The sequence below is a fragment of the Cucurbita pepo genome, chromosome LG05 (assembly GCF_002806865.2).
Source record: "Cucurbita pepo subsp. pepo cultivar mu-cu-16 chromosome LG05, ASM280686v2, whole genome shotgun sequence".
Classification (NCBI taxonomy): Eukaryota; Viridiplantae; Streptophyta; class Magnoliopsida; order Cucurbitales; family Cucurbitaceae; genus Cucurbita; species Cucurbita pepo.
Window position 1 is genome coordinate 1,329,491 of NC_036642.1, and position 20,996 is coordinate 1,350,486.

Consider the following 20,996-nt stretch of genomic DNA (forward strand, 5'->3'; position numbering starts at 1 on the left):
ACACGTTTTATAACCGTGAGACTGACGATGATACGTAACAAGCCAAAGCGGATAATATCTGCTAGCGGTGGATTTGGATTGTTACAAATGGTATTCGAGTCAGACATTGGGCGGTGTGCCAGCGAGGACGTTGGGCCTCCAAGAGAGGTAGATTGTGAGATCTCACATCGACGGGAGAGAGGAACAAAATATTCAACCTCTCCCTAGTAGACGCATTTTAAAACCGTGAGACTGACGACGATACGTAACGGACCAAAGCGGACAATATTTGTTAGCAGTGGGCTTGAGCTGTTACAAACATTGAAGGGTAGTGGAAGCTGCAAGAACACCATAAATCTCATTAGGGTTAGGTGTTTCTAAGCTAGCTTTGAAAAGCATCGTATCTGCAAGAACACCATAAATCTTGTGAGACGAGTGTCCTTAAACTAACATTGACTAGTAGCGTCATATAGGTGCATGAACACAGACGATGTGTCGTACAGAAGTGTCACCAAACTAATTAACCCATTTTGACGAAGAGAGAAAAGTAAAAATAAAATAAAAAATTATATGAAATGTGGATCGAGGAAGGAAAAAAAAAAAAAAATTCATATATGAAATTGAATTTAAGATAAATAGCCACAAATTTTAAAATTTTGAAACTTAAAATTATAATTGAACCATTTATTTATTATTGATCAGACGGATTATTTATGAATATTTAATATCCATAAATATTTAATTATGAGATTTGAATAATAGTTTTAACATAATTGTAATTGCACTTCTTTTTTAGTTGTATTAGGTATATCTACGTGTCATTATTAATTAATATTCGTCACAATTCATAAAAAATAATTACAAATATCACTCAATAAATATTAATTCCTCTAAAGTTAGGTAGAAAAGATAAAAGACATATATCGTTAACCATTGGAGAATATGCCGTTTCTTTAAAAACGAAGTATTTACTGAATTATTATTATTAAAAAAAAAACTCAATTATTATTTATACAAAATACACCAACAAATCAAACTTTTAAAAATTGAATTTAGATAAAATGAATTTGAATTCCATGGACCCTTAAAAATATATTATTCTAAAACCTGAAAAATTCTCAATATTTTAATCAACTTTTTGAATTATAATAAAACAAAATTTCCGACCATTTTAAGTAGATATGGATTGAGGAGAAGAAGATGAGAAAAAGAGGGAAAAATATATATATATATATATGATAGAGAGAGATGAATCCGTAATTAGGGATATTGATATGAACACGAGTTTAAAATGTAATCGAAGATAATTTTGAGAAGGAAAAAGAAAGGAAATTCAAAACAAGTTAGATTTCGAATTCGTTCCGACGAACAAATGGAGGGCGTCGATCATCTTGCCCATGAGAGGAACAGGTCCCAATTCGACGTCGATGCGATGAAGATCGTATGGGCGGGTTCTCGTCATGCCTTTGAAGTATCTGATCGAATGTCTCGATTGGTTGCTAATGACCCAGTGAGTAATTTCTTTGCCACACGCCAAATCCAGACGTTGTACCGGCTAAGATTTATTATTGATGCTTTGAGTTTGTGTTTGTTTTTGGTGTTTAGGCCTTTCGAAAGGATAACAGGGCTCAATTACCAAGGAAGGAGCTGTTCAAGAACACGCTCAGAAAAACAGCTTATGCATGGAAGAAGATCGTTGAGCTTAAGCTTACTGGTACAGCTATTTCATTCAATCTCTTTCTATGGAAAACCCTGGACTGTATTGATTGTATTCCTTCTTTTTCTTTAACAGAGGAGGAAGCTGCTAGATTAAGGTTCTTTGTGGATGAGCCAGCATATACAGATCTTCACTGGGTGAGTTGAGTTTATTCTTTTTGTTGGCATTACAAACAACACTTAATACTGAACTTTTGGCTGTTTGAACAACTCTATGGATAAATACTGGTTTCCATCATCTTAGCTTTCAAGTTTTTGGAATTAATTTAATGTATCTCTCTTTTTTAGGGAATGTTTGTTCCATTTGTGAAAGGGCAAGGAACTGAGGAACAGCTACAGAAGTGGTTGCCATTGGCTTATAAAATGAAAATAATTGGTTGCTATGCTCAAACCGAACTCGGTCATGGTTCGAATGTTCAAGGGCTCGAAACAACTGCAACGTTTGATCCAAAGACTGATGAATTTGTTATTCATAGTCCTACACTCACCTCAAGCAAAGTAAGTACAATGGTAGTTATATATTCAGGTTCTATATTAGTTAGTTACCTGTATTGGATTGATTCTGTGTAAGACTTTGTATTGGATTTGTTTCCTCGAGTCTCGGGGTGTAAATTGAACGGGTTAGATTGATGTTGAAGAGCAATTTAAATTGACTGTAGTTTGTTGGATCTTTTTGGGTTGATACTCACATTCAGGTTCTATGTGAATGTGCTGCATTCTATGTCTCTTATTTTTTTTCCTTCTTTCTTGTGAACAGTGGTGGCCTGGTGGTTTGGGTAAGGTTTCAACACATGCTGTTGTATTTGCTCGTCTTATCACGAACGGTCAAGACTATGGAGTGCACGGTATGCAAACTATGATTGCTTTCAATCCTCTGATTCTTGATCCTGATATATCTAGTCTAATAAGGAAGCTTCCATTTTGTAGGTTTCATAGTTCAGACAAGGAGTTTGGAAGATCACTCAGTTCTACCTGGCATAACCATTGGAGACATTGGTATGAAATTTGGGAACGGAGCGTACAATACTATGGATAATGGGGTCATGCATTTTGATCACTTCCGAATCCCGAGGAACCAACTGTTGATGAGGTTATTTCTATTCTGTATGTTCGTTAGTTATTTCTATTCATTTTCTTTGTCAATTGTCCCTTCTAAAGTTGGTTGTTAACTTCACAGGTTTTCTCAAGTTACAAAGGAAGGGAAATATGTGCAATCAGATGTTCCACGGCAACTAGTTTATGGCACTATGGTATATGTTAGAAAGACGATTGTAATTGATGCTTCAAATGCCTTGTCACGTGCCGTCTGTATTGCTACTAGGTACAGTGCTGTTCGTAGACAATTTGGATCACAGAATGGTGTGGAAACCCAGGTATGAGTTTATAATCCTATTAGAAGCAAAACCTAAAAGACATTATCTCAAAGGCACAATTTCGCATTCTACATTGGTGCTGAATAATGTGATTATCATTTGTTTGTTTTTATAGGTGATCGATTATAAAACACAGCAAAGTAGGCTATTCCCTTTGCTGGCTTCTGCCTACGCTTTTAGATTTGTTGGTGAGTGGTTAGAATGGCTATATACGGATGTGACTCAAAGACTGGGAGCCAGCGATTTCTCGACACTGCCTGAGGCTCATGCATGCACTGCAGGGTTGAAGTCGGTCACAACGGCTGCAACTGCTGTGAGTATCTTTTTTGATTTCATTAGCTTGATCATCTTTATGTGCATTGTCTTTATGTTTAACAGAAGTTTTAATCAATCTATTTCTTCTGATTTAACTAGCTATGCTAATATGGTGTTCCTGATTTAACAATTTAATAACATAAAAGCCTTGTCATCTCTTGGGTCTAAGTTGGTCTTGGGATAGAGCAAGGCCTTGAGAGGAATAACAGGGCGGCCATGAGTATATAGTCAAGCACACGGGTGTTTTTCTTGCAGCCTTAACTTTTAATTGTAATTGCAGGATGCGATTGAGGAGTGCCGGAAGTTGTGCGGTGGCCATGGTTACCTTTGTAGCAGTGGGCTTCCCGAGTTGTTTGCGGTTTATGTCCCTGCCTGTACTTATGAAGGAGACAATGTTGTGCTACTATTGCAGGTGTGGGTTAAGTTTTCAAGTGAAGTTATGATTATGACTTAGTTTTAAAGTTCTCAACATTCATCTGCTAACCTGTTTCGATATAGGTTGCACGATTTCTTGTAAAGACCGTGTCCCAGTTGGTGTCTGGGAAGAAGCCTGTTGGTACAACAGCTTACATGGGACGACTACAACATCTGATGGAATCGTCTTGCAAAGTTCAGAAAGGTATTTGTTAAAAATGAGAAACATTTCTGTCCCGTATAAAGAACACAGAGTAGGCCAATTTGTGTGTTCAAATTTTTTGGAATTGGGGTTCTCAGTTCCTTATTAGCACTGAGTTGGTGGTTTGGAGCTGAATTTTTCAAGACTTGTTTATATTGATGTTCTTGTCAATTCTGATGCTCTGCAGCTGAGGACTGGTTAAACCCAAGCATCGTTCTTGAGGCGTTTGAAGCACGGTCGGCTAAGATGTCTGTGGAATGTGCCAAAAGACTAAGCAAGTTCACCAATCAAGAAGAAGGTATGTCTACTCCTACTTGCCGATATTGTTCCCTTTGGACTTTTTCTTCTGGACTTCTCCTCAGGGTTTTAAAACGCGTTTACTAGGAAGAGGTTTCTACACCCTTACAAAGAATGTTTCATTTTCTTCCCCAACCGATGTGGAATCTCACAATCCACCCTCCTTTTGAGCCCAATGTCCTCGCTGACATTCGTTCCCTTCTCTAATCGATGTGGGACCACCCAATCCTCTCCCCTTCGGGGCCTAGCGTCCTTGCTGGCACACCGCTTCGTGTCCACCCCCCTTCGAGGATCATCTTCCTCGCTAGCATATTGCCCCGTGTCTGGCTCTGATATCATTTGTAGCGGCCCATCATCTTTGGGCTTTCCCTTTCGGGCTTCCTCTCAAGGTTTTAAAATGCCTCTACTAGGGAGAGGTTTCCACACCCTTATAAAAAATGCTTCGTTCTCCTCCCCAACTGATGTGGAATCTCACACAAAATTTCTTTTTGGCGCTCTTTGACCAATTTTCACGTGCATCTTTAAACTATCACTTAATTGTCCATACATGGCAATGCTGATTTCTTCTCCTAATCTTTTCAATATTTTCCTAATTGCCCTTTGTCATACTTGCAGGTTTTCAGGAACTTTCTCCTAATTTAGTTGAGGCTGCAGTTGCACATTGCCAATTAATTATTGTTTCCAAGTAAGTTTCTTCCTCGTTATATTCATCAAATTCTTGAAAGCTTGATTCTTTAGACTGATGTTTTAAATCCAAAACTATGTTAAGCAGTGATATTCCATTGCTGATTGTTTCAAAAATATTTGCACTTCAGGTTCATCGAGAAACTTAAGGGAGACATAGCAGGAAAGGGAGTAAAAGAGCAACTGCAGAAGCTTTGCAGTATTTATGCTTTGTATACACTACACAAACACATGGGTGATTTTCTTTCCACTTCCACCATCACTCCCAAACAGGCTTCTCTTGCTGATGATCAACTTAGATCTCTATACTCCCAGGTTTGAACTCAAGCACATCTCCCTCTTGACCTTCTAATTCTTGAAGAAAAGCTGTCTTTCTAACCCGACGTTGGAATTCTCTTTTGTAGGTTCGTCCAAATGCAGTTGCTTTAGTCGATGCGTTTAACTACACCGACCATTACCTTGGCTCGATCCTTGGTCGCTATGATGGGAATGTTTACCCAAATCTCTACAATGAGGCGTGGAAGGAACCTCTAAATGACTCCGCCGTGCCTGATGGCTACCATGAATACATTAGACCATTGCTTAAGCAGCAGCTCAGAAATGCGAGGCTATGAAGAATAGGAATGGTATAACAAAATGTTATGCTCTAGATTATTTGTAATAAATCATGGATTCAGCTTGGGATTTTTATGTTACAGTTTGAACTCGCATTTTATTATGCCGAACAAGTGCTATTAAATATAAGTTTTCTCTATGAATGAAGAATAAAAGTTTTGAAGTTTCGTATTGATAGTCGTAGTCGCCATTTCGGTTGTTATTATAGGTTGCTTGTTATTGTCGCTCCCCACGGTCTGCAGGTCTTGTCGACCTCTAATAGAAGCACAAACTAATATTGTCTTCTTTCGACTTTTGTCCTTCGGGCTTCTTGTTTTAAAATGATTATACGAGGAAAAGGTTTCACACCCTTATAATAAATATTTTGTTCCCTTCTCCCATCGACGTGGGATCTCACAATTCACCCCTCCTTTGGGAGCCCAACATCCTCGTTGGCATACCACCCGATGACTGACTCTGGTACCATTTGTGACTGGCCCTGATATTATCCTATTTGGACTTTACTTCCCTCAAAGTTTTAAAACCTATATAGTTTACTTCCCTCAAGATTTTAAAACCTATATACTTTTCTAACCGATGTCAGATCTCACACTTCACCTCGTAGGGGATTCCCTTCTCTACCTTATATATTAGGGAGAGGTTTCTACACCCTTATAAGGAATAGAGATCTCACAATTCACCTCCTAGGGGGTGCAGCGTCTTCACTAGCATACCGCTTGATTACTGGTGCTCGCAGCGTCTTCACTAGCATACCGCTTGATTACTGGTGCTCGGGTACCAATTTTTTTTTTTACAAATATATATATTCATGAGCTTAAGCCCACTTGAAATGGGCCATAGGGTTGGAATAGACCTTATTTTGGGACAGTCCAAAAATATATCTTCTTCCCACCTTTCTATTGCCCCAAACTAAGAGATAAAAATGGAAACTTTTATCTTATTATTTCCTTTCTTTTTGTGTGTGTCCCAATCTCTCCCATTGCAAACAGCAGCCACCAACTTCTTCATTGCTATCAATCTCCCAACCCCATCATTACATAACCATATCATCAGTCTTCTAAACTTGTGAATCTTAAATTTAATGGGTTCATACACAAATATTGAAATAAAGCTTCCTCCTTTGGTGTTGTTTAGTATATAATATACGAAGAATGTTAAAGCTAAAGGGAGGGGAAGGAAAGTACTTCAAACTCAAAAAAAAAAAAAAAAAAAAAAAAAAAAAAAGATGTNAAGATGCTAACTTTATCGATTTTGTAGCAACAAAAACATCCAATGACACCCCACGAGAGACAAACATAGAGAGATTGAAAGCAAACTGAAAGATCCTCATTCATTCATACATGCATGCATGCTTTACATACATGCATGCATGCTTTACATACATGCGTGTTTGAGTATGAATGAATGGGGTTATTAAGTTAAGGCTTTTTTGTANCATGCTTTACATACATGCGTGTTTGAGTATGAATGAATGGGGTTATTAAGTTAAGGCTTTTTTGTAAGTACGGTACTGAAAGCTCGAGCCTTGTGCTGTTTGCAGGGAGAGCGGCAATGGGGAGCAGAAGGAAGGACTTTGCTTCAGATTCCTTTGCCTGCCCCAATCTCACCTAACCCTAACCCTAACCCTAACCCTCATTTCCCTCTTTTCTTTTCCCTTCTCTCAATATTATTATAACCCTTTTTTCTTGTTCCTTTCAATATTCTTTGGATCAAATCCCTTTACTTTTTATAATAAATTGAGTTAACATGACATCAATCCACACATAGGGATATAGGATTAGGGTTTAGCATTTAGGGATGTTTGACTCTTTCATTTGGGTTTATTTAATCAATACACATTTTCACCTTTTGTCTGTCACGTGCATTTTTTTGTTTCTTTCCGTCTTTAAACGTCGAGTGAAATCCAAATCTACCCGTTGGCACGAGATGTTGAAGTTTATACGAACGATTTGAATGGTGGGTTGGAATTATAGGTAAGTTTTTTCATGCATAACACATCGTTTAATTGCATAAATCATGTATTGACAAAAGGAAATATAATAAAGTTCATGATTCATATCTCAAAAAGTGACTTCTAACAGAAAAAAGCAAGAGCAATATGATAGATCTCTTTTTCCCTTTATGAATTACTATTGACTAAAAAAAAAGTGACTTTTTTTTTATATTTTTGATTCTTAATTGGTTGAACAAGATCCTGTTGCTTTTTTAATTTGGGAATTGGTCTGTTTTAAAGAAATGTAAGAATATTGAAAAAGGTGGTTCCTTTACATGATTTGGGTAGGGAAGAAATATGTTAAATTAGGTGTGTTACCTAGTTTCCATCTTAAGCCAACCCACCAAAACCAAAAGGATAAAAATCGAAACTTTTAAAAATCTTGTCTTCAACGTTTATTTCTTGAAATGGGTTTGTTTTTTTGATAGTTCAAAATTTGAATTGGGCACTCAATGGTCTGCAAAAAGGCAAGCAATTTGCTTTCCAAATCATTCAAGAAGTGTCCACAACAAAGCAGAAGCAGCAGCAGCAGCGCAGCACAGCACAGCACAGCACAGCACAGCAAAGGACTCTCCCTTCACGCCTTAGCGGTTTGCAGATGGAGAAAGAGAAAGGGTTTGCATTTTCTAGGGAAAAGGGCTCTCTGCTAACACTTTACCAGCGTCGATGGCGATGGTTTCTGAATTCCCCAAAACAGGAAAAAAAGAAAAGGGTTTTTTGGGTTATCAAAATTGAAACATATGGAATTCAAAGGAACCATCTTTTTCATCAACAAATTCCCTTACAGAGCTAGAAATGAAACGAAATGAAATGAAATGAACTATATTGTATGTAACCAAAAGCTTAGAATGAGAGTTTGAAACATTGTAACCAAATTAGTTAACACAATAAATAAGCCCAAACGAAATGGGTATGGAGGAAAGGACAAAGGTGGCCTAAAGGGCTCCTCTGCCTTCTGATATCGTTTTTGCTGACTTAAATACGTATCTGTCTCTGTGTAAGAAGAGGGAGAATGAGTGGTCAAATCACCCAACAAATTCAAACCCATTATTATTAATTAGTTTATTCCAAACCCTTCAAACTACTTCATCAAACCATATTATATACACAAGAGTTATCACGATGATGCCATAAATAAACACAGTTAGTCCTGTTTTTTATTACAAGAAAAGTTGTGATGTATTGTGTCATGTCTGCTATGTCTTTTCAAACATGTTTTGTTGCAAATCAAGTGAAGTTGTTGTGTTTTAGATTTAGAAAATGAGGGAATTCCATGGAGTTTATGTAAAAGCTTGGCGGCATTGAAGAATGAAGGGGTGATGTTCCATTTGGATGATGGAGCTATAATTGAGTTATGATAAGAGAAAAAAGAGAAGAGATGGGGTTATTTATTGTCCAAGAGTTACTCCAAGAAAGTTATATGTAAATTTGGTTGAAAGGGTTCGGAAATTGAGGGAACTTTAAAGAACACACACAAACACACACACACACACACACACCACAAGACAACACCCTCTTTAACTTCTGAAAACAACAGGTGAGTGTGTGAAAGCTATCTCACTCCCATGCACACGTCCCTTTCTGGCTCCTTCCCCCCACATCTGCCGCCCCTCTTCAATTCTCGAGATCATCATCATCATCATCATCATCGCCATTCACATGCATACATGCATACATGCTTACTTTGAACCATGCTCTCTTATATCTACCAGCTCCAATACATCATCAGTTGTTCATCAGTTCATATCAGTCTAGTCCTTTCTTTCTCTCTCTCTTTTGCTTTGTGCAAACTTTCTTTCAAAACTCATTATCAAAGAAAAAAGGCAGATCCAAGGAAGGTTGTTAATCTGTCAATCCCATCAATCAGTCAACCAAACACGACCAATCATCAATCAAATTTTTATAAAAGAAAAGTTGAAAATACATTCTAATTTGATATGTCATCCTCTTCTTCTTCTCCTACTTCTTCTACTACTACTACCACTCAGCAGCAGCAGCAGCAGCAGCTGGACCACCACCTTCCCTCACCTGAGCAGCTCTGTTATGTCCATTGTAACATTTGTGACACTGTCCTTGCGGTACCATCTAATTCTCTCATTCTTCTCTTTTACCCTTCTCTTTTCCTCATAAACCTTTCTCCTTTCCTCTTATTTCATCTACATTTCTCTCTTTTTTGTGTTTTTTCCATCTGGTGTTCCGTTTATTTGGATTCTTTTCATGATAAATCTGGGAATTTTGTAAATTTATGGCTCACCCTAGCTTGTTTGATCTAATTTCTTTGATGGGTTTTGTTGGGAATGTGTTGATTTTTAGGTCAGTGTTCCTTGTTCTAGCTTGTTCAAAACTGTGACTGTGCGATGTGGGCACTGCACCAATCTGCTGCCTGTCAACATGCGTGGCTTGCTTTTGCCTTCCGCTAATCAGTTTCATCAGCTTGGCCACTCTTTCTTTTCTCCTTCCCATAACATTCTGGTAATTTAAGCATAATTATACTCCCAAAGTTTCATGCTTTGAAGAACTAACTAACTCTTGTTTTCAATTGCATTCTTGTAGGAAAACATCCCAACGCCAAATTCCAATTATCTCATCAACCAGTTCGCAGCTACTAACACTTTTGGAATGCCATCTCGAGGAGTTGCTGATGAGCTCCCTAGGCCACCAGTCATCAACAGACGTGAGAGATTTACTTATCCTACTTTTCTTTTCTTTTTTCTGATGAAGATTATATTAAACAAAAGATGCAAGGAAACATGAATAAAGTTGCTAATCTTATCCAACTTAGAGAAAGTTAAGCTTTAATAAGCTCTAAATTCACATAAATTACATGTTTTATGAAAGTGGGGTGTGTGAAAACATGAAGTTTTGTTTTTAGTATATGATTTGAATGCGCATAAAATTGTCCTGTTCAGCTCCGGAGAAGAGACAGAGAGTGCCCTCTGCATACAACCGCTTCATCAAGTGAGTAATGATTTGAAGTCCATTCATATCCATTCATCTCTCTCTCTCTCTATCTCTATTACAAAGAAAGATAAAAAAAAAATNGTTGCAAATCAAGTGAAGTTGTTGTGTTTTAGATTTAGAAAATGAGGGAATTCCATGGAGTTTATGTAAAAGCTTGGCGGCATTGAAGAATGAAGGGATGATGTTCCATTTGGATGATGGAGCTATAATTGAGTTATGATAAGAGAAAAAAGAGAAGAGATGGGGTTATTTATTGTCCAAGAGTTACTCCAAGAAAGTTATATGTAAATTTGGTTGAAAGGGTTCGGAAATTGAGGGAACTTTAAAGAACACACACAAACACACACACACACACACACACCACAAGACAACACCCTCTTTAACTTCTGAAAACAACAGGTGAGTGTGTGAAAGCTATCTCACTCCCATGCACACGTCCCTTTCTGGCTCCTTCCCCCCACATCTGCCGCCCCTCTTCAATTCTCGAGATCATCATCATCATCATCATCATCGCCATTCACATGCATACATGCATACATGCTTACTTTGAACCATGCTCTCTTATATCTACCAGCTCCAATACATCATCAGTTGTTCATCAGTTCATATCAGTCTAGTCCTTTCTTTCNGATCATGATCATCATCATCATCATCATCGCCATTCACATGCATACATGCATACATGCTTACTTTGAACCATGCTCTCTTATATCTACCAGCTCCAATACATCATCAGTTGTTCATCAGTTCATATCAGTCTAGTCCTTTCTTTCTCTCTCTCTTTTGCTTTGTGCAAACTTTCTTTCAAAACTCATTATCAAAGAAAAAAGGCAGATCCAAGGAAGGTTGTTAATCTGTCAATCCCATCAATCAGTCAACCAAACACGACCAATCATCAATCAAATTTTTATAAAAGAAAAGTTGAAAATACATTCTAATTTGATATGTCATCCTCTTCTTCTTCTCCTACTTCTTCTACTACTACTACCACTCAGCAGCAGCAGCAGCAGCAGCTGGACCACCACCTTCCCTCACCTGAGCAGCTCTGTTATGTCCATTGTAACATTTGTGACACTGTCCTTGCGGTACCATCTAATTCTCTCATTCTTCTCTTTTACCCTTCTCTTTTCCTCATAAACCTTTCTCCTTTCCTCTTATTTCATCTACATTTCTCTCTTTTTTGTGTTTTTTCCATCTGGTGTTCCGTTTATTTGGATTCTTTTCATGATAAATCTGGGAATTTTGTAAATTTATGGCTCACCCTAGCTTGTTTGATCTAATTTCTTTGATGGGTTTTGTTGGGAATGTGTTGATTTTTAGGTCAGTGTTCCTTGTTCTAGCTTGTTCAAAACTGTGACTGTGCGATGTGGGCACTGCACCAATCTGCTGCCTGTCAACATGCGTGGCTTGCTTTTGCCTTCCGCTAATCAGTTTCATCAGCTTGGCCACTCTTTCTTTTCTCCTTCCCATAACATTCTGGTAATTTAAGCATAATTATACTCCCAAAGTTTCATGCTTTGAAGAACTAACTAACTCTTGTTTTCAATTGCATTCTTGTAGGAAAACATCCCAACGCCAAATTCCAATTATCTCATCAACCAGTTCGCAGCTACTAACACTTTTGGAATGCCATCTCGAGGAGTTGCTGATGAGCTCCCTAGGCCACCAGTCATCAACAGACGTGAGAGATTTACTTATCCTACTTTTCTTTTCTTTTTTCTGATGAAGATTATATTAAACAAAAGATGCAAGGAAACATGAATAAAGTTGCTAATCTTATCCAACTTAGAGAAAGTTAAGCTTTAATAAGCTCTAAATTCACATAAATTACATGTTTTATGAAAGTGGGGTGTGTGAAAACATGAAGTTTTGTTTTTAGTATATGATTTGAATGCGCATAAAATTGTCCTGTTCAGCTCCGGAGAAGAGACAGAGAGTGCCCTCTGCATACAACCGCTTCATCAAGTGAGTAATGATTTGAAGTCCATTCATATCCATTCATCTCTCTCTCTCTCTATCTCTATTACAAAGAAAGATAAAAAAAAAATTTGCATGCAGAGATGAGATCCAACGCATCAAGTCAGTGAATCCGGATATATCCCACAGAGAAGCCTTCAGTGCTGCTGCTAAGAATGTAAATACCAACACCCACCAGAAATAAGATCAAAAAAATTGAAACTTTTTTAGGGTTTGCTGAAAAATTGTGTGTTTTTGTGTGTATATAATTGGCAGTGGGCACACTTTCCACACATTCATTTTGGTCTCATNACAAAAAAATTGAAACTTTTTTAGGGTTTGCTGAAAAATTGTGTGTTTTTGTGTGTATATATTGGCAGTGGGCACACTTTCCACACATTCATTTTGGTCTCATNCTTCTCTTTTCCTCTTATTTCATCTATATTTCTCTCTTTTTTGTGTTTTTTCCATCTGGGGTTCCGTTTATTTGGCTTATTTTCATGATAAATCTGGGAATTTTGTAAATTTATGGCTCACCCTAGCTTGTTTGATCTAATTTCTTTGATGGGTTTTGCTGGGAATGTGTTGATTTTTAGGTCAGTGTTCCTTGTTCTAGCTTGTTCAAAACTGTGACTGTGCGATGTGGGCACTGCACCAATCTGCTGCCTGTCAACATGCGTGGCTTGCTTTTGCCTTCCGCTAATCAGTTTCATCAGCTTGGCCACTCTTTCTTTTCTCCTTCCCATAACATTCTGGTAATTTAAGCATAATTATACTCCCAAAGTTTCATGCTTTGAAGAACTAACTAACTCTTGTTTTCAATTGCATTCTTGTAGGAAAACATCCCAACGCCAAATTCCAATTATCTCATCAACCAGTTCGCAGCTACTAACACTTTTGGAATGCCATCTCGAGGAGTTGCTGATGAGCTCCCTAGGCCACCAGTCATCAACAGACGTGAGAGATTTACTTATCCTACTTTTCTTTTCTTTTTTCTGATGAAGATTATATTAAACAAAAGATGCAAGGAAACATGAATAAAGTTGCTAATCTTATCCAACTTAGAGAAAGTTAAGCTTTAATAAGCTCTAAATTCACATAAATTACATGTTTTATGAAAGTGGGGTGTGTGAAAACATGAAGTTTTGTTTTTAGTATATGATTTGAATGCGCATAAAATTGTCCTGTTCAGCTCCGGAGAAGAGACAGAGAGTGCCCTCTGCATACAACCGCTTCATCAAGTGAGTAATGATTTGAAGTCCATTCATATCCATTCATCTCTCTCTCTCTCTATCTCTATTACAAAGAAAGATAAAAAAAAAATTTGCATGCAGAGATGAGATCCAACGCATCAAGTCAGTGAATCCGGATATATCCCACAGAGAAGCCTTCAGTGCTGCTGCTAAGAATGTAAATACCAACACCCACCAGAAATAAGATCAAAAAAATTGAAACTTTTTTAGGGTTTGCTGAAAAATTGTGTGTTTTTGTGTGTATATAATTGGCAGTGGGCACACTTTCCACACATTCATTTTGGTCTCATGCCCGACCAGACAGTGAAGAAGACAAATATCCGGCAGCAGGTAATTTGTTAAAGGAATTTGCATTCTTCTGATTCTCCTTGTGTTTTGGAGAATGGGATATTATTTTGTGTTTGAACAGTGAAACCAAAGCAGTGTTTTAATGTTTGTAGGAGGGAGATCATGGGAGTGTTGTGATGAAAGACAATGGATTCTACGCCGCCGCCTCACCCAACGTTGGTGTCTCCCATTTCTAAAACAAAACATGCCCCAATGAATGACACTGCTGCTTGCTTTTATCAACCTCTTTTCTTTATGTTTATATATTAAATACTCTCTCTTCCATGTATTTTCCCCTTACATTCAGACTACTGTTTTAATGTTATGGTTATGCCTATATTTCCCTCTCATCAATGCATTCTTACTTTCCTTCTTTTAAGGTTTTGGATGTCATGATTTCTGATTTCTGCTTTGCTTACCTTGTTTGACTTATTCTTTGTTCATGCCTTCTCTTGAATGTCATGATTTGTGTTCATGTTTTCAAACTGTCGTTGAGTTTCAACTTGTCTTCCCACAAAACCTAACATATTTTTAAGGTTTGGTTTAAGTTTTTTGATTTTGAAAACTAAGTTTATAAACTACTCCTTTCACGAATAAATTTCTAATTTGTTTAGAAAGATGAAATCTGTGAGATCCAACATCGGTTGGAGAGGGGAACGAAACATTCTTTATAATGGTATGGAAATCTCTCCCTAGTAGACACGTTTTAAAATTGTGAGGTTGACGGCAATACGTAACAGGTCAAAGTAGACAATATCTGCTAGAGGTGAACTTGGGTTGTTACAAATGGTATCAGAGCCAAACACTAAACAATGTGCCAACGCTAGGTTCCCAATGAGGTAGATTGTGAGATCCCACATCTGTTGGAGAGAGGAACAAACCATTTCTTATAAGGGTGTGGAAATCCTTCCCTAGTAGACGCGTTTTAAAACCGTGAGGTTAATGACGATACGTAACGGACCAAAGCAGACAATATCTACTAGCGGTGGGCTTTGGGCGGTTAAAATGGTATCAGAGCCAGAAACCAAGCGATATGCGAGTGAAGACGCTAGGTCCCCAAGGGGGGTAGACTGTGAGATCCCACGTCAGTTGAAGAGAAGAACGAACCATTACTTTTAAGGGTGTGAAAAAGTTTTAAAACCGTGAGACTGACGACGATATGTAACGGGTCAAAATAGACAATATTTGCTAGTAGTTTAAAAAATATATATATAGAGAGAGATTGAAATGAATGAAGAAGGCAAACCAAAAGATTAGTATTTGGTTGGAGATTTGGAATAAGAATTTACATCATATTGATGTGGAATGGTACTTGGTTGATGGGTACTGTATTTTCAACACACATAACTATGTACAGTTCTCAGTTTTTGATTGATCATAAGAGTTCGTTGTATTCAAAATCTGTCAGTGTACTTGTCTCTTTTTTGTAACATATCTCCCACCACTTACCACTACTATTCAACTATATATATATATATATATACACACACAAACACACACACAGTTTGTTTAGTTCTTCTTAAGCTGAGAGAGTTGAAGGAAAATGTTAAGAATATGTGATTGAAGAAGGAAGATCCATTTGGTTTATTAATCTGATGAAGAACTGATACCCACTAAATTGCTAAGTTCATCCAACATAATAAGATGCTTCCCTTCCCCAACACAACAAAGATTGGATTTTGGAGGGAAAACAGAAAGAAAAAGGAGAGTAGATATCAGGTAACATAACATTCATTTGTCCTGTTTGACATGAATCTTTATATGGCAGATAAGCGTGAGTTGTAAAAGCCGAAAAGCAATTATTGAAAGAAAAAAGGCCTTTCCTCAACCAAAAAAGCAATTATGGTTGTCTTTTGGAGGGTTAGATTAGAACAAGATGAACAAGTCTTCAACTTCAACTACGCCATGGTAGCATGCATGCTCGCTCCAGCAGTTACACATTTCAGCTTTCGGTTAAAGCATTTTCTTATCAAAAGAAGAGACTCTGAGTGAGTGCATACTCATTTTTCAAAAAAAGGGTTCTTTTTAGCAGTGCTGAGAATGATGATGAAGGAGAGACAGTGGCGTAGGTCTCAGTGGTTGCTTGAGAGGAGAAAGATGAGCCCTTGGTGGATCTCTCTCAAAGGAAAAGAAATTTGGGTTTGTATCTGTTTAGTTACTAATCTTTGTTAATACAGCATATCATGAAGGCAATCCAAGTGTGATGATAAACGACGCGTGAGAAAGCAGTGGTAATGAGAATCGATGAATCGTTATCGGTACAGTTTCGTGTATTCATGACTCAAGAATTAAAAGAATGATGAATCCAAATCTAATGAACAAGGAAAACCAAAGATACATCCTTCTACAGCATGCACATGGGAAAGAATGCTATGCAAAAATCATGAAAGACAAGGGTATCCACAAGACTTACAGACCAAACTTAACAAGACGCCCGACGACTTTGAAAACTTACGTAACACGAGCAGGCATAGAGCAACGATGCTTAGTGCAAAGCAGAGATTACAGTGGAGATGATCGTTAGCGTAGTGAGTAACATCTTCCACCGATCGCCCATGATCGAAATTGCAGAAGAGATATCTTGTGGCCTGAGTACACATGAAATAAGTAAATAGAGATCAGAATCATTCAAGGTTTCAGTTTACAAGAGATGGGTTAGATATATATATGGTTCCTTACTTCTGTAATTTACTAAGTTGACCGCAAAAGAGTGCATTGTCTGGCATAGGTAGTTCAGTTTTGTTAGTAGCCTCAGGATTGACAACCCGAATATACGTCTCTTGCCCGAGATACCACGAGTCAAGATTTTCTGTTCTGATGTTCCAAACTCCCACATTGTCAAGAGATATCAAGATGGCCGTCCATGCTCCAGGATAAACCTAGACCGGGAAACGAACGAGTCAGGGGATGCAACAGAATATGGCAGATATCACATCTGGGCAGGACCATTGAGGTTTGTTTGAGGAGACTGCAGAAGAGACATACCTGAATTGTTGAGCGAGCTATTCCATCCCACTTATTGTACGTGCCCCGGCTATTCTCGGTCCACTCGCCATAGTCCATCCTACATTCATTCCATCACTGATTGAATACAAAAGTAACCATGGCCCAAGACTCGTGCTCAAAAACATAAATGACAAAACATACCCCACGACAAAGAAGGCGTATCCGTTCATGTGATAGCTCTGCATCTTGGTGTCGTTGTTTTGCAATATAACCTCCATAAACCCTCTATATGTTCCATTAATCACTGATGTCTCAGCTTTTGGCGGTCCTGTAAGTGGCCTGGTGGGGAAGTCAAGCTTATAAACACCCTTCAACTTGAATTGGTCAGCCAATCTGATAGGTGTGGATGGATTGACAAACGAAATACCACTCAGCGTAGTTCGTCGTTTGCCATCGATCATCACGGGAGGCTTATTCTTCAAGACGTAAATCTCAGTTACATTAATTGAGCCATATCTGAATGATCCTTGAGGGTTGGGACGAGCACCACTAGCAGATACATTCCATCTGCACAATGTGTCAGCCAATTTCTTAGAAAGAAAAAACAATAACCATGCCAATTTCTCAGAACTTGTATGTTCTTCCATAGTTTCAAATTTGTTTTGGACAAACCTGATTGATCTCGCCTGGTTCATCGAGAAAGTTTTATCAAATTCATCATTTGGTGCCTCTGGAAGGGGACCTGCTGCCTTTCCTTTGGAGTTAGAGTAATGCAAGATACCAACACCAGTAACTCTTTTCCAAACAGATTCATTGACAAACCGAGCACTAGCTACAATGTAATAATCAGTGCTCGCGTTCTGATCCATGGTTACCAAAAATGAATATGATTGTCCAACGTGTATATCTAAGCTAGTATAGTTCTGTTGCACGGTATATGACCCCTCTGTTTCTGCTAAAAGAAGATTGTGGTTTTGGATCCTAAAGTTCAGACTGGTAGATATTCCAACATTGTGTACCCGAATTCGGTATGTTTTCCCTGTTCAACATCAGCAGATAAGCCATCAATCTTCAAACATATCCACCATAAGCAAGGACTTGCCGACAACGTTAAGGATTATAATAACCGAAATCTAAGCTAACAACTTATTTTCTTGATATCAAGTCGGTCAAACGTATATTCAAGATTGAAGGAACGGTTGGTTAGTTGACATGCACATAATTGACATAATAATAACTCGAGCTTTAAAGATCCTATAATAGGAGATGCAGGCTCCCCTGAACATGAGGGTGAGCCTATTAGAAGTTTTTCTTCGAAATTAATTTCGGCGAATCTCTAAAGAGATTGCCGTGCATGGAGCCTACTGGCTACTACTACCCCACATCAGTTGAGATTAAAGCTAGTAGTCTCATTTTCAAAGCCCCTTAAATGCATCACAAGAATGATTTTCCTTAGGAGAAAACTGAGAAAATAATGCAAGATATTGCTTGAACATGAAGGCGTCCCCAGACCCCACTAGGAGTTAAAGCCCTGCTCGCTCATTGAGTGTCATTCAGGTTCATCACCTATAAAGATGGACCCAAACAAAATAGACTTAGGGATTGCCCTCTCAGGCTTGAACCTATATGGGACATCATCAAGCATCTAAAGTAGAGGTCGATTTCGAGGAAATACAACTTAAAGTGATCACTACTAGGTTGTAAAGAATGCACAAATTATACCAAATTCATAGTAAGCCCACCATTCTTTTTCTCTTAACCTACTTAGCTGAGGTATTAGAGCTACCTGGATCGACTTCAATTGTTTCGTGCTCGATACCATCAGGGACTAGTGTATCGTTATATCGGTAGGGACCTTTGCCATTAATGAGAACACCGTGTGGCATTCCAAGATCCTTCCCTCCATCAAGCGTTTTCCTCAGAGCCTAAATACAAATCCAAAATGTATCAATAACGAGCACATTACATTCTAATTACAATGCTGCAATTAGCCAGACCAGGCATTTTGTTCCCTTAGCTAACACTAACCGTGTGATTCGAGGTGTACCAATCACCAATCAAAATTGTAATATCCCCATCTGGGGTAGCAAAAGGAATGGGGATTATAGGCCTGTTGTTAATAAAGAAGCCACCGAATCCACCGGACGCTCGCTGGAAATGGAGTGATGGAAAGTAAAAGAAGCTCCCTATCTGATCCTTGACTTGAAACTGGTAAGTCCAGTTCCACTTGGGAGGAATTGGACAATTTGTTCCAAGAACTCCATCTTGCCATGAACTTCTCCGTTGTTGAATTCCAGACCTATTACCACACAAATATCAATCATTCCATTCTCAAACTATCTCTACAATCATAAATCAACATAAAATGCCACAGAGTTGACTAAATTTATAATTAAACAATACCAATGCATGAGAAGGCTCTCATCCAGCTTGTTCCTCACATTGACAACTACATTGTTGTTAGTAGTTACATTGATAGTAGGACCAGGAAACTTCCCATTTATTGCAATAACCTGCAAAACCCAAGGAAGAAATAAATAAATTGAAAAAGAAAAAAAAAACTAGAAAGAAATGAAGATTTAGTCTTCCTTGAGTTGCTCTCAGTTCAATTCCATCAATGTACTCTGTTTCTCCAAAACATATCAGCATATAAAGAAGATCTAGAACTAAAAACCCAAACATTCTTAAAATCCAACACGAACCCATCTCCCACGAAGCTAAGGAGAGAATCCAGAACAGGAAAAACAGCAACATAGCATAAAAAATTGCAGAGTGAAAGAAGATGGAAGGAAAATAGACCTGTTGAGGGACTCCCAGAGGAGAGGCAGTGATGTAAGAGACTTCAAAATTAAAGAAAGCAAACGGATCTGCAGCCGAGGAGAGGGTCACAAACAGAGCAATGGGGAGGAGAAAGAGCGATAGGAAAGAAAACGGAGCCATTCCACAGAATCTTTGGTGGGTGATGAAAGACTTGACTGGGGAACACCTCTGTTTTACATTATCTGGGGAGAAGAGCTTCGAGAAATGGAAGACAGTGGAAGGAAAGAGAGAGAAGAAGAAAAGAGAATAGGAAAAGGAATCGAAAACGGCTATATTTGTTCACTGCTTTTGATAGTGGAAGATTGCAGAGTTTTGCAGTGATTTTAGCTATAAGAAGAGGAGAGCGTGAAAGACAGAGCAATTGCGTTGGCTATTGTTTTTTCTTTTTTCTTTCAATTATGGTGCCTTGGTTCTGTCGGTAACCGGTCGCCTCCCAATACCCCCAACCCCCGTTCGAACCAACAGTCTGGAAAAGAGGCCCAGAATTGGAGAGAGAAACCCAGTTGTCGGTAACACATATTTACGCGCGCGTGTAACCAATGCTGTTTTATCATTTATTTTGTATTTAATAACTCTTATATATATATATATATATATTATTATTATTTTTTTTTTTTTTTGGCATGGCATGGGCATTAAATCAAGTCCATTGGAAGGGAAACAAAATAATAAAGAAATTAAATAAAATAAAATAAAAAATAAAGAGCGGAGGAAAGGGGAGATGACAACGTATGTAAATAAAATATTGGATAACGTTTAAATCTGTCTAAGAGCGGCACGTGATTGCCAGCCGTGCAGCATTTTGTTTCGGGTCAAGAAATGTGGGCCCCACCATAAATGTCGAGGGGTGTGGGCCCCTCTTTGGGATTCAAGATTCCAAACACACTGTTTGGTTTAATAATATAGTTTCTTGTTGTTAATTAAACCTCGTACCATTTTTTAAAAAAAAATTACAGGTAAGATGGAGATAATTAAATAAAAGCAACTCATTAATACATTTATTATTTATAGAATTCATTTTTAAAAAATAAACTAATTATAAAAGGGAAGTTTATTTGATTTTTTAAAATTAATGCAAATTGTTTAACAGACGGCCCAATAAATAATGGGCCTAAAGTTCAATAGAAGCCCATATATGTGATCCA

General features: G+C 38.0%; 5 protein-coding genes across 5 annotated transcripts; 4 read left to right on the forward strand and 1 right to left on the reverse strand.

Moving 5' to 3' along the window:
- The first annotated feature begins 1,326 nt into the window (after positions 1-1,326).
- Positions 1,327-5,763, forward strand: LOC111795828 (peroxisomal acyl-coenzyme A oxidase 1-like). The gene is made up of 14 exons (XM_023678422.1): positions 1,327-1,489; positions 1,585-1,693; positions 1,772-1,833; positions 1,984-2,193; positions 2,453-2,540; positions 2,623-2,785; positions 2,873-3,068; positions 3,184-3,381; positions 3,664-3,795; positions 3,882-4,002; positions 4,187-4,297; positions 4,912-4,981; positions 5,112-5,295; positions 5,385-5,763. The coding sequence occupies exons 1-14, from the start codon at positions 1,352-1,354 to the stop codon at positions 5,592-5,594; spliced, it is 1,992 nt and encodes a 663-aa protein (XP_023534190.1). The 5' UTR covers positions 1,327-1,351; the 3' UTR covers positions 5,595-5,763.
- A 3,570-nt stretch (positions 5,764-9,333) lies between these two features.
- On the forward strand, positions 9,334-10,593 carry LOC111794787 (protein YABBY 4-like). The gene is made up of 4 exons (XM_023676924.1): positions 9,334-9,666; positions 9,902-10,060; positions 10,142-10,262; positions 10,498-10,593. Exons 1-4 carry the CDS (start codon positions 9,526-9,528, stop codon positions 10,548-10,550), a joined length of 474 nt encoding a protein of 157 aa, XP_023532692.1. The 5' UTR covers positions 9,334-9,525; the 3' UTR covers positions 10,551-10,593.
- A 700-nt stretch (positions 10,594-11,293) lies between these two features.
- On the forward strand, positions 11,294-12,841 carry LOC111794978 (protein YABBY 4-like). The gene is made up of 6 exons (XM_023677198.1): positions 11,294-11,634; positions 11,870-12,028; positions 12,110-12,230; positions 12,466-12,514; positions 12,608-12,683; positions 12,782-12,841. The coding sequence occupies exons 1-6, from the start codon at positions 11,494-11,496 to the stop codon at positions 12,839-12,841; spliced, it is 606 nt and encodes a 201-aa protein (XP_023532966.1). The 5' UTR covers positions 11,294-11,493.
- Positions 12,842-13,084: 243 nt separating this feature from the next.
- LOC111794786 (axial regulator YABBY 1-like) lies at positions 13,085-14,435 on the forward strand. The gene is made up of 6 exons (XM_023676923.1): positions 13,085-13,260; positions 13,342-13,462; positions 13,698-13,746; positions 13,840-13,915; positions 14,014-14,088; positions 14,199-14,435. The coding sequence occupies exons 1-6, from the start codon at positions 13,180-13,182 to the stop codon at positions 14,280-14,282; spliced, it is 486 nt and encodes a 161-aa protein (XP_023532691.1). The 5' UTR covers positions 13,085-13,179; the 3' UTR covers positions 14,283-14,435.
- A 1,851-nt stretch (positions 14,436-16,286) lies between these two features.
- LOC111795823 (monocopper oxidase-like protein SKU5) lies at positions 16,287-20,195 on the reverse strand. The gene is made up of 9 exons (XM_023678415.1): positions 19,831-20,195; positions 19,435-19,544; positions 19,060-19,330; positions 18,818-18,956; positions 17,704-18,070; positions 17,233-17,598; positions 17,071-17,149; positions 16,765-16,964; positions 16,287-16,673 (listed from the first exon to the last, which is right to left on the reverse strand). The coding sequence occupies exons 1-9, from the start codon at positions 19,969-19,971 to the stop codon at positions 16,571-16,573; spliced, it is 1,776 nt and encodes a 591-aa protein (XP_023534183.1). The 5' UTR covers positions 19,972-20,195; the 3' UTR covers positions 16,287-16,570.
- Positions 20,196-20,996: the final 801 nt, after the last annotated feature.